This window comes from Pelophylax lessonae (assembly GCF_965119305.1).
Source record: "Pelophylax lessonae genome assembly, chromosome: 11".
Classification (NCBI taxonomy): Eukaryota; Metazoa; Chordata; class Amphibia; order Anura; family Ranidae; genus Pelophylax; species Pelophylax lessonae.
In genome coordinates this window covers 133808553-133825379 of record NC_138778.1, presented here as the reverse complement: position 1 = coordinate 133825379, position 16827 = coordinate 133808553, and the positions used below count along the sequence as shown (strand labels likewise).

At 47.7% G+C, this 16827-nt stretch overlaps 1 protein-coding gene across 1 annotated transcript in view; it reads right to left on the bottom strand.

The window, feature by feature from the left end:
* MIF4GD (MIF4G domain containing) overlaps window positions 1-16827 on the bottom strand; it is a 165842-nt gene that overhangs the window by 104801 nt on the left and 44214 nt on the right. Inside the window, exons 4-5 of the mRNA XM_082271914.1 lie at window positions 16306-16476; window positions 8499-8682 (exon numbers count right to left, since the gene is read on the bottom strand). Coding sequence (XP_082128040.1) covers window positions 8499-8682; window positions 16306-16476 — 355 coding nt within the window. The remainder of the gene's footprint in view (window positions 1-8498; window positions 8683-16305; window positions 16477-16827) is intronic.

Genomic DNA, 16827 nt, shown 5'->3' with positions numbered 1-16827 from the left:
GGGTACAAACAATAGTAATTGGGGCCTAGTGTGGTTGTGTACGTGTGATATACATACACTTTTTTGGGATCATATTTTCTATTCCGCTATTTAATCAAAAACCTTTGGGGATCAGTTAAATTGGGGGATAGTCTGTGTTGGTACGTGTGAGAGAGATCCACCTTTCCAAGTTGTTGGGGTTCATCTCATACTTCTGAAGGTTTGAGGGTGCTGCCTGTTCCATACTCCCCCTACTCCTAGCCTTTTAGGGGTACAAACAATAGTAATTGGGGCCTAGTGTGGTTGTGTACGTGTGATATACATACACTTTTTTGGGATCATATTTTCTATTCCGCTATTTAATCAAAAACCTTTGGGGATCAGTTAAATTGGGGGATAGTCTGTGTTGGTACGTGTGAGAGAGATCCACCTTTCCAAGTTGTTGGGGTTCATCTCATACTTCTGAAGGTTTGAGGGTGCTGCCTGTTCCATACCCCCCCTACTCCTCATCTAGCCTTTTAGGGGTACAAACAATAGTAATTGGGGCCTAGTGTGGTTGTGTACGTGCGAGATACATACACTTTTTTTGATCATATTTCCTATTCCGCTATTCAATAAAAACCTTTGAGGATCAATTGAATTGCGGGATAGTCTGTGTCGGTACGTGTGAGAGAGATCCACCTTTCCAAGTTGTTGGGGTTCATCTCATACTTCTGAAGGTTTGAGGGTGCTGCCTGTTCCATACCCCCCCTACTCCTCATCTAGCCTTTTAGGGGTACAAACAATAGTAATTGGGGCCTAGTGTGGTTGTGTACGTGCGAGATACATACACTTTTTTTGATCATATTTCCTATTCCGCTATTCAATAAAAACCTTTGAGGATCAATTGAATTGCGGGATAGTCTGTGTCGGTACGTGTGAGAGAGATCCACCTTTCCAAGTTGTTGGGGTTCATCTCATACTTCTGAAGGTTTGAGGGTGCTGCCTGTTCCATACCCCCCCTACTCCTCATCTAGCCTTTTAGGGGTACAAACAATAGTAATTGGGGCCTAGTGTGGTTGTGTACGTGCGAGATACATACACTTTTTTTGATCATATTTCCTATTCCGCTATTCAATAAAAACCTTTGAGGATCAATTGAATTGCGGGATAGTCTGTGTCGGTACGTGTGAGAGAGATCCACCTTTCCAAGTTGTTGGGGTTCATCTCATACTTCTGAAGGTTTGAGGGTGCTGCCTGTTCCATACCCCCCCTACTCCTCATCTAGCCTTTTAGGGGTACAAACAATAGTAATTGGGGCCTAGTGTGGTTGTGTACGTGCGAGATACATACACTTTTTTTGATCATATTTCCTATTCCGCTATTCAATAAAAACCTTTGAGGATCAATTGAATTGCGGGATAGTCTGTGTCGGTACGTGTGAGAGAGATCCACCTTTCCAAGTTGTTGGGGTTCATCTCATACTTCTGAAGGTTTGAGGGTGCTGCCTGTTCCATACCCCCCCTACTCCTCATCTAGCCTTTTAGGGGTACAAACAATAGTAATTGGGGCCTAGTGTGGTTGTGTACGTGCGAGATACATACACTTTTTTTGATCATATTTCCTATTCCGCTATTCAATAAAAACCTTTGAGGATCAATTGAATTGCGGGATAGTCTGTGTCGGTACGTGTGAGAGAGATCCACCTTTCCAAGTTGTTGGGGTTCATCTCATACTTCTGAAGGTTTGAGGGTGCTGCCTGTTCCATACCCCCCCTACTCCTCATCTAGCCTTTTAGGGGTACAAACAATAGTAATTGGGGCCTAGTGTGGTTGTGTACGTGCGAGATACATACACTTTTTTTGATCATATTTCCTATTCCGCTATTCAATAAAAACCTTTGAGGATCAATTGAATTGCGGGATAGTCTGTGTCGGTACGTGTGAGAGAGATCCACCTTTCCAAGTTGTTGGGGTTCATCTCATACTTCTGAAGGTTTGAGGGTGCTGCCTGTTCCATACCCCCCCTACTCCTCATCTAGCCTTTTAGGGGTACAAACAATAGTAATTGGGGCCTAGTGTGGTTGTGTACGTGCGAGATACATACACTTTTTTTGATCATATTTCCTATTCCGCTATTCAATAAAAACCTTTGAGGATCAATTGAATTGCGGGATAGTCTGTGTCGGTACGTGTGAGAGAGATCCACCTTTCCAAGTTGTTGGGGTTCATCTCATACTTCTGAAGGTTTGAGGGTGCTGCCTGTTCCATACCCCCCCTACTCCTCATCTAGCCTTTTAGGGGTACAAACAATAGTAATTGGGGCCTAGTGTGGTTGTGTACGTGCGAGATACATACACTTTTTTTGATCATATTTCCTATTCCGCTATTCAATAAAAACCTTTGAGGATCAATTGAATTGCGGGATAGTCTGTGTCGGTACGTGTGAGAGAGATCCACCTTTCCAAGTTGTTGGGGTTCATCTCATACTTCTGAAGGTTTGAGGGTGCTGCCTGTTCCATACTCCCCCTACTCCTCATCTAGCCTTTTAGGGGTACAAACAATAGTAATTGGGGCCTAGTGTGGTTGTGTACGTGTGATATACATACACTTTTTTTGGATCATATTTTCTATTCCGCTATTCAATAAAAACCTTTCTAGGGCAAGATCTTAAATTACAGAAATATGAGGAGACCGTCAAATAAGGGCCGTGGCCTGGGTCGTGGTGCTGCTGGTAGAGCTCCTGTTGCAAGGAGAGGACATGGTCGATCTGTGCCAGCTACACGCACAAGTGAAACACCTTCCTCAAGTGTGAGTAGGCGACAGAACCTGCATCAGTATTTGGTAGGGCATCAAACGCCCCTAGAAGTGATGAGGCCAGAACAAGTTGAGGCGATAGTAGATTGGTTTGCTGCTGACAGTGCCTCCAGTTCCTTCACATTGTCTCCCACCCAGTCTACTGCAGAAAGGTCAGAGTTGGCACCTGCAGCCAATGTCCAACCGTCTTTCACCTCACCCCCTTGCAAATCAGGCCAGCAGTCTGAGCCCCAAGCCATACAGCAGTCTCTTATTCTTTTTGAGGACTCTGTCAGCAGGGTTTCCCAGGGCCATCCACCTAGCCCTGCCCCAGAAGTGGAAGAGATTGAGTGCAGCGATGCCCAACCACTTATTTCTCAAGATGAGTACATGCAAGGATCATCGCAGCACGTCTCCGATGATGACGAAACGCAGGTGCCAACTGCTGCGGCGTTCAGCATTGTGGAGACCGACAAGGAGGGCAGGGGTGAAGACTGGGTGGAAGATGATGTGGAGGACGATGAGGTCCTCGACCCCACATGGAATGAACGTCATGCAGGTGAACTGAGTAGTTTGGAGGAAGAGGCGGTGGTCGCACAGAGCCACCAGCACAGCAGAAGAGGGAGCAGGGTGCAGAAGCGGAGCGGCCGTGCCCTAGACACTACGCCCGCTACTGCCCAACGCAGCAAGGGAACGAGCGCACCAAAGTCAGCTCAAAGGAGTTCTCTAGCGTGGAAGTTCTTTAGAAAATGTGCTGATGACAGGACACGAGTGGTTTGCACCCTGTGCAATCAGAGCTTGAAGCGAGGCATGAACCTTCTCAACCTGAGCACAACCTGCATGATCAGGCATCTAAGTGCAAAGCACGAGCTGCAGTGGAGTACACACCTTCAAAACCAAGAAACGTCTCTGGCTCATCCTGCTTCCTCTTCTGCTGCAGTCTCGGCCGCTCCAGCCACATCTGTAGTGATACCGGCACCTGCCACCCCGCAAACAGACGATCTGTCAGCAACACCACCACCTGGGTCACCAACAACCATCTCCACAATGTCCCGTGGAAGCGTTCAGCTTTCCATCTCCCAAACACTTGAGAGGAAGAGGAAGTACCCCCCTACCCACCCGCGATCCCTGGCCCTGAATGCCAGCATTTCAAAATTATTGGCCTTTGAAATGCTGTCATTCCGTCTGGTGGAGACGCACAGTTTTAAAAACCTTATGTCGGTGGCTGTCCCACAGTACGTCGTGCCCAGCCGCCACTACTTTTCCAGGCAAGCCATCCCTTCCCTGCACAACCAAGTGGGGGAAAAAATCAGGTGTGCACTGCGCAACGCCATCTGTGCCAAGGTCCACCTAACTACGGATACGTGGACCAGTAAGCACGGTCAGGGGCGTTATATCTCCCTAACGGCACACTGGGTAAATGCAGTGGCGGATGGGCCTGAGGCGGATAGCAATTTGGCGCATGTCCTTCCACCACCGAGGATTGCAGGGCGCTTCAGTTTGCCTCCTGTTCCTAACTCCTCCTACTCCGCTTCCTCATCCTCTACCGCCTCCTCATCCGGACAGCGTAACACCTTCACCACCAACTTCAGCACGGCCAGGGGTAAACGACAGCAGGCAGTTTTACAACTTGCCTGTTTGGGGGACAAACCACACACCGCGCAGGAGTTGTGGAGGAGCATGGAACAGCAGACAAATGAGTGGTTGCTGCCAGCGAGCCTCAAGCCCGGCCTGGTGGTGTGCGATAACGGGCGAAATCTCATAGCAGCTCTGGGCCTAGCCGGTTTGACGCACATCCCTTGCCTGGCGCATGTGCTGAATTTGGTGGTGCAGAGGTTCCTTAAAAACTACCCCGATATGTCAGAGCTGCTGCAGAAAGTGCGGGCCGTTTGTGCGCACTTTCGGCGTTCTCACCCTGCTGCTGCTCGCCTGGCAGCGCTGCAGCGTAACTTCGGCCTTCCCGCTCACCGCCTCATATGTGACGTGCCCACAAGGTGGAACTCCACCTTGCACATGCTGGAAAGACTGTGCGAGCAGCAGCAGGCCATAGTGGAGTTTCAGCTGCAGCACGCACGCGTGAGTCGCTCTGCGGAACAGCACCACTTCACCACCAATAACTGGGCCTCCATGCGAAACCTGTGTGCCTTGTTGCGCTGTTTTGAGTACTCCACCAACATGGCCAGTGGCAATGACGCCGTTCTCAGCTTAACTATCCCACTTCTATGCCTCCTTGAAAAAACAATTCGGGCGATGATGGAAGAGGATGTGGCACAGGATGAGGAGGAGGAGGAGGATGAAGAGGTAACATTTCCAAGGCTTTCAGGGCAGTCATTCGCAAGGGGCTCCGAGGGTGGGTTCCTGCACACGCAAACGCCAGGGACGCAATTGTCCAGCAGGGGCACAGTTCTGGAGGATGAGGAGGATGAGGAGGAGGAGGAGCTGGAGGAGGAGATGGAACCATGTTCACAGCAGGGTGGCACCCAGGCCAGCTCATGGCCATCACTGGTGCGTGGCTGGGGGGATACAGAGGACACGGACCATACACCTCCCACAGAGGACAGCCTTTCGTTGCCTCTGGGCAGCCTGGCACACATGAGCGATTACATGCTGCAGTGTCTCCACAACGACCGCCGAGTTGCCCACATTCTAACTTGTGCTGATTACTGGGTGGCCACGCTGCTGGATCCCCGTTACAAGGACAACGTACCGTCCTTAATTCACTCACTGGAGCGCGATCGCAAGATGCGCGAGTACAAGCGCACGCTGGTAGACGCCATGCTGCTGGCATTCCCATCTGACAGCGGGGCCACAGTGGAAGCACAAGGCAGAGGAGGAGGAGGTCGCCAACGCAACCAGGGCACCGCCAGCACCTCAGAAGGCAGGGTTAGCATGGCCGAAATGTGGAAAAGCTTTGTCAGCATGCCACAACAAACAGCAGCACCAGCAGCTCAGATGGAACGTCTTAGCAGGAGGCAGCATTTTACCAACATGGTGGAGCAGTATGTGTGCACACGCCTACATGTAGTGAATGACGGGTCTGCCCCCTTCAACTTCTGGGTCTCCAAATTGGGCACATGGCCTGAGCTTGCCCTTTACGCCTTGGAGGTGCTGGCGTGCCCTGCAGCCAGTGTATTATCTGAACGGGTATTTAGCACGGCTGGGGGCGTTATAACAGACAAGCGCAGCCGCCTGTCCAGAGACAATGTGGACAAGCTCACGTTCATTAAAATGAACCAGGCATGGATCCCACGGGACTTTTCCGTACCTTATGCAGAATAGCAATGGATACCGACCTTACCCACCCATTGTTCCATTTTTGCTCTTTCTCACTCTTTTGGGGTGTACCCTCATTTAAAATTTGTGAAAAGAAGCAGTGTTGGCTACCTCGTCCTCCTCCTCAGGGCCAGATTAATGTAGGGGCTATTGGAGCTGCAGCTCCAGGCCCCTACCTTTTATATAGGCCCCGGGTTGGCCATATTCACTGTTACCGCTCTTCTGTCACTTGTAAACACAGAAGTCTGGCTTCTATGCTCGCTTCCCCAGGCAGCACCCTCAGAACCTCCCCACACAGCGTGAAGGCCGGACAAGGAGGGACAGTTGGCGATGCATGGATGTGTTTATGGGCTTCAGAGACAGCATCCCATGTTGAATTAGGCATGCATGGCTGCACCCTTCCTCCTCTGGGTGCATGGCAAGGCACGGCCCTAAGGCCCTTCAAAATCCTCAGCACCAAGCCCATGATGCTGTTAATCCGGCCCTGGTCCTCCTCCACCGCCGCTTCCACCTACACCGCCCATAGGTGTGCGCAGCCTATTGCATTAAGGTGTGCACCCCAAAGTTGAAATACACATGCATGTGTTTGCCAGCAGGGAGAGTAATGTATCGGGGCCATGTACCTGTAGGCAAGGAGAAATAGAGCAGAGCAGGTCCCAGGGAGATCTTTCCCATCTCCTCACTGGCAATGCTATGTGCCCTAGGTGATTAGGGTGTGCCCAGGCACACCCAGCACACCCTGTGCGCACGCCTATGTCACCGCCACATCCACCACCACCTCAACCTCCCTCCTACTCCATATGGGCCTCGTCCTTCAGAGATGAAGAAGAACATTGTTTTATTTTTCTGTTTTTTTTTGTTGTTTTAAGTTATTTCCCTATCCACATTTGTTTGCAGAGCACTTGCCATGCTCTTAATTACGTTTTGCTGCCATTTGCAGCACTCTAGCCCTTTCCTTTGGTGTTTTAGAGCCATTTTAGTGCCTTAAAGTTCGGGTCCCCATTGACTTCAATGGGGTTCGGTGTCCGGGAAAAGTTCGGTAAAAGTCCGGGACACGGACCCGGACTTTTTTTTAAAGTTCGGCCGAACCCGTCGAACACGGACATCTAGGTGTCCGCTCAACCCTAGTCTCTACTAACTTTGCACGTCTATATTTTGCAATATTTGCCCACTCTTCTTTGCAGAACTGCTCAAGTTCAGTTAAATTTGATGGTGACCGTTTGTAGACTGCAGTCCTCAAGCCATTCCATAGATTTTCAATAGGGTTGAAGTCTGGGATCTGACTAGGCCATGCAAGGACATTCACCTTTTTCTCCTTCAACCACTGTGTGTTTGTTTTGTTTTTTGCTGTGTGCTTTGGGTCATTGTCATGGTGGAAGGAAAACCTTCTTCCCATTGACAACTTTCTAACAGAGGGCAGCAGATTTTCCTCAAGAATTTGATATTTTCCCTGATACATTTTTCCTTCTATCCTGACAAGTGCTCCAGTCTCTGCTACAGAGAAACACCCCCATAACAGGATATTACCACCTCCATGCTTTACTGTAGATATGGTGTTCTTTGGATGGGGAGCTGTCCACCAGACATATCGTTTGGTGCTGAGACCAAACAATTCAATTTTAGTCTCATCTGACCATAACACCTTTTACAGAATCTTCAAGTTGTGTTATGGGAAATCTCAGTCTTTCTTGAGGAGTGGCTTTCTTCTTGCAACCCTCCCATAAAACCCACATTTGTAGAGAATTTGTGATATGGTTGTCACATGCACACAATGACCACTCTCTCATAAATTCCTGCAACTGCTTCAGAATTTCTGCAGGCCTCTTGGTAGCTTCTCTGACCAGTTTCTGCCTAGCTTTTTCATTCCGTTTGGAGCGACGTCCTGATCCAGGGAGGGTCTGGTTGTACCACATACCTTCCATTTCTTAATAATAGACTTCACTGTGTTTCTAGGCTTTAATAAAGCCTTTGAAATTTTTTGGTATCCATCTCCTGACTTCTGCCTGTCCACAACTTTATCCCAGAGAGCCCAGTGACAGTGCCTTGCCATCAATAGTTGGTTGTTTGCTTCATTTGCACTACCAATGCCCGAAATGCTCCAGGAAAGCTCTTTTCATGCTGAGCTAATCAAAATGACCACAGCTGATCACAATTTAAATTCAAATGGCTTTGTGTGCCATTGAGAAGGCGATAAGCTACACCTGATTGTGTTTACAAGTTATTTTTAGGAGGGGGGATCCTTTTTCCAACTCAGTGATTCAGTTTTTGATTTTTTTTATTGTTTTCTGACATGTTGGTGTTATATCTTTCACTTGGATGTTATAAGTTGCACTGAGTAAATACAGCTATACACACACACACATATATATATTATTTACATATACACACATATCCATACATACCCACACTGCATAATTATACTGTATATTCATATACAAACAAAAAATTACTTGTGAATACAGTTTTCAGCACCTCTTCCATCATGGTCTGGTGACGAGCCAGCATCCCAAACTCTTTGCAACCAATTATAGGAAGAGAACTGAAGGCCGGCATATGGAAACACTGCTAATAGAGTAGGACTGAGCCCTCGGTAAAATGTCAGAAATCCTTCTGTCTTCAAAATAGTGACAATGGCATGGCGGAGTGTTCTATACACCTTGGAAAGAAACAGTAAATTAGATGTGCTTCGCATTTTGTACACAGAACAGTTCTTCCCAAACAAATGGACTGAAAAGAGACACTATTCCTAACATACACATATATCCTATACATCCATTGTAGGGTTTCACATTTAGAATTTTTATGCTCAGAAACATTTTGCATTCATCACACATCAGCTAAAGGAAAGTGATCTCATCTGTTCTAACCTGTAGTTAGGTAGGCAGCTTTGCAAAATGTTTTGAAATAGAGGCTTCAGTACTTTCTAAGTCCCACTGTATAAGTATTCAGATCAGGTCAGTTTTAAAGGGTAACTCCACTTTCGTGGGGAAAAAAATAGCAAATAAAGAAAAAACAATATAGTGCATACAATTGCGACACAAATCTTATTGTAATTGAATATTAAAAATTACATTTACTTTTCAATCTGCAGCTGTTGTAATTTTCTGAAAATGCAATGCAATATGGCTACATGGAGCTGTTCAGTACACAGAATGTGCACTGACCACACCCCAGAAACATAATTTCCTGCTTGTGTGATTGGCTCACCAATTTTCCCAGAAGTCGGTCTAAGATACAAGTCACATTTCTAGCATCCCCTGCAACAAAAATGTCATTTTTGGTGAGATACTCCCAATAGGAACCCATCTAAAGGGATGCAGGCACAGAAGCTTCCCTCATTAGAGCCCTGCAGCTGCCACAGCTGACATATATTTATGAAACCACTCCCATTTGACCCACTCAGTGGAACAAACAATGATTTCTTCAGAATAACAAAAGGTAGGAATCTGCAACAAAAGTTTGTTTAAATCCTTGTAATGTACAATGATCAACCAGAGGGGAATGTTTTTTTTTTTTTTCCAACAAAAGTGGAGTTACGCTTTAATTCTGACTTTTTGTGTGTTCTTGTTGCAGGATTGTCTTTCAAAGTACCAAAGCCAGGCAACAAGCATTTTTAGAAGAAGGTCAGTACTGACAGGTCTATTTCAGGATTCCTTTAATAAATAAAATTATAGACTCGCTGTGTGAGATTTACTAAAACTAGTGAACACAGAATCTGGTGCAGCTGTTCATAGTAACCAATAAGACAAAAAAAAAAAATGCAGATCATGCATTACTGCAATGCACCCATATCAATATTGGTCTGTGTTATTGCATAAAAGATATATGCCTAGGTTGATTCCCCCCTGTATTCAGAATAATGGTGCTCCAAAGCTCAGGGTGTCGGGTGTCTTCCTGGCACTTTAAACAGCATGAGGGTATGAGGTGAAGAGCCAGCAACTCATCTTCCGATAAAGGTACTTTATTGATAAAGGGTACAGTGTACAAGTTACAGCAGCTTACGCGTTCGGTAAAAACCCTTATTCATAGCCATGTGTTATTGCATGCCTTTCCATGTACGGCTTAAGCACTTGAAATGTGAAAAATGCAGGACCAGAGTTTTTCACTACTGGACTCATTTGCAGGCAACAACATGTGGGGAAATTTGTGTTTTTTCAAAATTTTAATATGTTCAAAAAGTATCAGAAATTTTGTTCCTCAAAAAATGCTTATAAAACACAGTTTACCACGATTACAGGCGTTTGACGTTTAAAATGCTAGTAAACTACACAGTTTTGAACTAAATTTTTCTGCTTTAAAAAAAATGCCTGTAACCTCAACTGCCTCTAAAACTACTATACACTACTGAGTATACATGTACACATAAGATAACATAGAAGAGGGTTCAGGGGCTGCTGAAAAAAACACTGAAATGCTCCTAAACTTCAGTTTATCAGCATAGTGTACATGAGGCCTTACTCTCCCCTCTTGTTCCTTTTTTTTGCTTCTTATTTTTGTTTTTTTAACACCAGATGCCAGTGTGCTGTTGGAGCAACTTGACTGGCCTGCACAGAGTCCCAACCTCAACCAAATAGTATACATTTGGGATGAATTAGAGTTGAGACTGCAAGCCAGGCCTTCTCATCCATATTAGTGCCTGACCTAAAAAGTGCGCTTCTGGAAGAATGGACAGTCATTCCTATAGACACAGCCCTAAACCTTGTGGACAGCCTTCCCAGAAGAGTTGAAGCGGTTATAGCTACAAAGGGTGGGCCAACTCAATATTGAACCCTACAGACTAAGACTGGGATGCCATTAAAGTTCATGTGTGTGTAAAAGCAGGTGTCTCAATACTTTTGGTAATAAAGTGTAAGTCAAGCTCCGGTATTGCATGGTATTTGTTACATAATTATTTCTGAAAGACTGTTTGCTTAGCGTACTCTCTAAGCTTTGATCAACCAGAACTACATGGTTCGTTATTATCCTAATTGACTGTAAAAGGTACCAAGGCATCCTCACCTGGTTACCTTACTTCTTTCTTTGTAGGTACTAGTTATACCATATAAAGAGGCCTATTAGTCTGTGGTATATATATGCCATCATTCTCAAATCACTTTCGCCACTGGCCTTGGCATCTGTTCACTGTTTTGTGAGTTTGTCTTTATTTAATAAAAATATTGTGAAATAAATGTACACAGCCCTGCCAGATTCAGGCTGGTAACCTGACTTTTCTCTGCTGCAATTAAGAAATACAGCTTAACGCCCACACCCCACTCTGCTCTCCACCCCTGTTAGTATGATCTCTGTCAGCCCACATGTATTCAGCTCACCTGATTGGCTCTTAGGTCTCATTGAGACATGCAATAGCCCTTGCTGTCCTTCTGAAAAGTGATTGCTTTACGCAGGGCAATTGGCAGGCAGCAATTTGTAGTTTCCTCACTGCCTGTTTTAACTCTCAAAAGGCCTTCCCCCATTTGCACCTGAGAGGAAGCATCCAAGGAACGTCGGCGACCAGCCGCACCAGATTAGCGTACGAAGCACGGCGAGGCCTGTCCGCAGCCACTAAGATGAACGGAATCCCTTCTGCCTGGATCCTACGTAGAAGTCCTTAAGAGGAGGAAGGCGTAAATCAGACGATACTGACCCCAAAGGGCCACCAGCGCGTCTGTGGCATCCGCCAGAAGATCCCTTGACCAGCCACAAACCTCTGAACCTCTCTGTTGAGCCGAGAAATCAACAGATCCACCTCAGGGATACCCCACCGGAGACATAACTGATGAAACACCTCCGAATGAAGGGACCACTCCCCTTGGTCCAACGTCTACCGACTGAGGTAATCCGCCTGCCAGTTTTCCACCCCGGGAATGTGTATGGCGGAGAGGGCTAGAACAAACCAATCTTCCCATCTTAGAATGCCGGCTACCTCCAGACCCACAGGACACTTCTTGTGCCCCCTTGGTGATTGACATAAGCCACGGCCGTGGCATTGTTCAATTGAATGCACACTGGACAACCTTGAAGATGATCCGTCCAATGGTGCAGACATAGTCGGATCGCTCAGCGTTCCAAGACACTGATTGGTAGTCTGGACTCTTGCAGCGTCCAGATCCCCTGAGCAGAATGCTTGCCGAGGAAGCCTCCCCAGCCGGACAGGCTGGCATCTGTGGTGACCACAGTCCAAAACAAGGGGAGGAAGGATTTGCCCAGCCGAAGAGCCGGAGATTGAAGTCACCATATCAGGGACTCCTTTGTTCCCTGACTCAGCCGGATTTGATTGTCCAGAGACTGCGGAGTCATATCTCTTTTGGCCAGAATCTTCCTTTGCAGGGACCTCATATGGAACTGTGCAAATAGAACTGCCTCGAAGGTAGACACTATTAGGCTCAGTACCCGCATGCAAGTCCGGAGGGATGACAATCTGTTGGATAGCAGGAGACTAATTGCAGCCTGCAATCTCTGGAGTTTGTCCAGAGGAAGGAGCACTCTGGCTAAGGCCAAGTCCAGAGTCATGCCCAGATAGTCCAGCTTTGTGGACGGAACCAGGGCAGACTTCTGAAAATTCAGAATCCATCCAAACTCCCACAGGGTTTGTAAGGTGATCCCCAGGTTTTCCTCCAGAACAGGAGACTCCGCTCTCAGGAGATCGTCCAAGTAGCCCAGTACCGCGATCCCCCGTTGGCGTAGCAAAGCTAGCACCAGAGCGAAGACTTTTGTGAAGACCCAAGGAGCAGAGGCGAGACCAAAGGTAACGGCACAAACTGATAACGCTCCTCTCCCACGGCAAAGCGGAGGAAGCGCTGGTGACTGGCACATATTGGAATGGGAAGGTAAGCATGCTTGATGCCGATAGAGGTGGGGAAATCCCCCTGATGCAGGGATGCCACTACCGTGCGAATGGACTCCATTCTGAACTTCTGCACCCGCACCAAGCAGTTCAGCACCTTGAGGTCCAGGATTGGATGCACTTTGCCTTCCTTCCTGGGAACTGTAGACCGGTTTGAGTAAAAATCCTGAAAAAGAAGTCGGAACTGGGACAATCACCTAAGAGGTGCTGACGTCACCGTGCTGATGTCACCGGTGTGTTAGAGGAGAGGACATGCGGAAGAGATGACCGGCGGCTCGTTTTTACATATACTCTGCATTTGTGTAAGTGTATTTCTATTTCATAAAAAATCTTATCTGCGGTTTTACACTATGGAGCCATTCATTTCTTTACATATGGTGATGACGATGTATGGTGGCTGTTGAGAGCTGGCACTGGTATCTCTGTCTGGGACCATTTGATATTCTGACCTGACTGGAGGTATATCCTCAAATCTGGGGTTCCCGGACTTCCCTTACTGCTTTTCAAGTAACATCAGAGGGTCGAGAGAGCTGAGAGACTCCATATATACAGGCTTATGTATATTAGTATCTGGTAAGCAGATCATATTACTGGTAGTGGACACAGCAGTTTTGGTGATTGATTCACATTCTTCATGGATACTCTGGGAACATTTGGACTATGAGAGACCTTTATCTAGTTTACAGTTTAATCACTATCAATATTCACTATTGCAGCAATTTATTTTAGTAATTCATTTTTGCACTATGATTACATTATCATTATAGTTTTTTTTCACTTACCGCAGCTTGTTTTATATTATTTGCTCTTTGGTGATATCACACTGGAAGCTGCAGCTCTATATTAGGTTCACATTTATTACACTAGCGCGGTTATATTTCATTTAGGGGATAGGTTTAAGTAAAAACCCTGAAAACGTTTCGAAAATCGGAACTGGGACAATCACCCCTTGATGTAACAGGTCTTAACCACCCCAAACAGGCCCTGTAGGCAGTCCGGGGACAGGCTCAAGTTGGAAGGGAAGAACTTTGCCGAGGGACAAGAGTGAAAATGGATCTTGTAGCCAGGCGAATTACTTTGTGGACCCACTTGTCTTGTACCAGGGAAGTCCACGGGTTCAGAAACCAGCAAAGACATCTCCCCAGTCCCCATATGAATGAGGGCGCAGACCAGCATTTGAACCAAAAGACACGCCCAAGGACCACTACCAAAACAGACAGCTGAGCCACTAGGGGAGCCGCTAGGGGAAGAATTACAGATAAACTGCAGCCCCAGACCAGCTGGTCTGCCAGCTCAGCAAAGGCAGGGGGGAGCTGTCCTCCCACCAGGTCACGGCGTAAAAGCTTACCCCACTCGGTCAGAGTTTGCGACACCAGGGCAATGGTGAATACCAGTCTCAGTGTCAAACCAGCCAGAGTGTACATATTGCGGGCCACAGCCTCCGCCTTCCTGTCAGCCGGATCCTTAAAGGGCGGGGACTCTTCAACCGGAATCATGGTTGTCTTGTTCAACCTGGAAACCGGAGGATTCACCACCGGTGGAACAGTCCACTTCTTAAAAAGGAACTCCTCATAGGGGTAACGCCTAGTAAAGCGCTTAGGGACCCCACGGGGGACGCTTTGGTCGTCTCCACTCTTTAGCGACAATTCTGTCAAAATAGGCGGGGAAAGAAAACACCTTTGCTGCTCTGGATGGCTTGTGAGTGCCAAAGGGAACCTGCGCCTCCGAAGCAGCTGCATTCTCCATCTTCAAGGTCTCACGCACAGATACAATCAGTGCTTCCACCAGCGCCTTTTCATGCGCAGTTGCAGACATAGAGGAATCATCCTCACTATCAGAAGATTCCGGGCGTGTGGTCACAGACCCAGCAGGGTGACCCACTTTTGCGGCGGCCGAATCAGATTTAGGATCTGATGAGAGATGAGGCAAGGGAAGGAGGGGCACACTTTTTGCTAGCCTGTCTCCAATAAACCACCTCCACCTGTGACACAAAGGACTCCAGGGCTGCCTTCAGTGCATCGATGAATGGTTGGGACCCGGAGGGCCCGCAGCCTCAAGAGAGGGAATCAGGTGGGGAGATGTGCTCCAAAAGACTCCATGAGTCACCAGGGGGACCCCACAAAAAGTGTAAAACACTGCAAAGGGACAACCCCCACCGTGCTGGCAGCACCACCTGGTCACCAGGCACAAAGCACCAAGCGATCGTCAGCAGCAACAGGCACCTGCAGCCATGAGGTAATTCTGCACTCCACGCGCAGCGATCAGGAAGTGAAAGGATCCAGGAGCCAGCACCAGGGGATGAGGAGGGGCTCTCACTGCTGAAATCGCCGCCCACGGGGCTTCACTGTCATGGCCGCCGCTATTTTCAATGGCAAAACACCGCAAAATGGCTGCTGGTCTTCACAAACATGGTTGCGGTGTATAGAAACACACAGGATACAAAAAAATGCGGCATCCTGAGGCTTACAGGAACCCAGGCCTCAAGGACAGACCCAGGCAGGGGCCCTGGCAGAAACCCCTAACAGGTACAAACCCCCCCCCGAGTATAGCCTGGGCGCCAGCGGCGCACCCCCCCCCCACCCACCCATCGCCAGCATAGCACCCTGCTCTCAGCCCATCAGACCACCAAAACAGCCCTAACATATGTGAAGGGGGGGTTGAATGGGGGACACATGCCAAGGGGGGGGGGTGCCAGATGGGAAGGCGGGGAACCCTGGGGTCCGACCATCCCAAGGAGGGGCCCACATCCACCCCAAAACCCTCCAGGGGGAGAGGGGGGGGGGGGACAGCTAATCACCATACCAGGAACCAGGCAGGCACAGTTCCAGACAGAACCCCTCTCCATCCAAATGGGGGGGCTGTCATTAAGCAGAAAGGCTGCAATTCGAGCGCATGCAACCTTGCGAGGCGTTTATCTCGCAGGCCAGCCCCTGCCCAGTGGGGCTATTTGGCTGCCAACCTATCAGAGCTGAGGTCCGCGCGCACTCGCTGGCCAGACTGGGGTGACCATTGGATCCAGATTATCCAGCCTGTCTCCTAGTCCGGCAGTTGATTGTAGATCACACAGGGAAAAACCAGGAGAAAAAAATTTCTATCTAAAAATAAAAAATTGCCAGGACCAAAGATCCCAGCAAGGAACTAGGTCCTTACTTCTGACTAGGCAGAAAAAAAACTGAGTGCCTATAGCAGAGAGAGGGAGTATACCCCCTGGGACTGCCCATGGGTGTAGCCAGACTTTTTTTCTGTCTAGTGTCCTACTTCTGTAGGGGGTAGAGTATAACACCCAACGTTATGATGTTCTGAAGCTGTGTCCATCAATGAACAAAAGAGAAAAGGTGGAGTTAGCCTTTACCAAGGTTTTTTTTTTTTTTTTTTTTTTTTATCGTCCAGACCATAAAAATAAAGAAAATATTTAAACAACCGCCATGCATTCCTTTCAAGAGAAGTCCTGCTTACCTTGGGTTCCCCCTGAGCAGCGAAGCGTGTCCTCAGTGTGTCCAGGGGCTGTACAGTGAGAGTTGCTGAACAGGCAGCCAGACCTCCACACACAAAGTGAACTGCGGGTGCTCGTGTGTCCAAGGAGGTTGATGTATGAATACCTTCAGTTAGGACCTCAAAACTCACAAACTGTAGGTAGAAGAGACAGAGAGAAAGTTGAATCCCAACACAAGAAAACATTGGCTGGCCACAGACATAAAATAATGAGTCATTTCTAGGACCCAGCATGATTCCTGTCTGAAGCTGTGCATGCAGTACTTTAGACCTTTTTCCTATTTTCCTAGTAGAGTGAAGGACTAGCCCCACTTATACAGGCTTTTAACAACCCTAGCTTCAGCCAAAATGTTTATTTTTATTTGGTATGCATAGAGTAGGAAGTGGTAGAATCTCTCCCTAAAATGCAGGTAATAGGAGGGGTGTTCTATCAGAATAACGCTACCTATCAGATTCTGCAACCGGAAGTGATGTTCGGACGAGAAA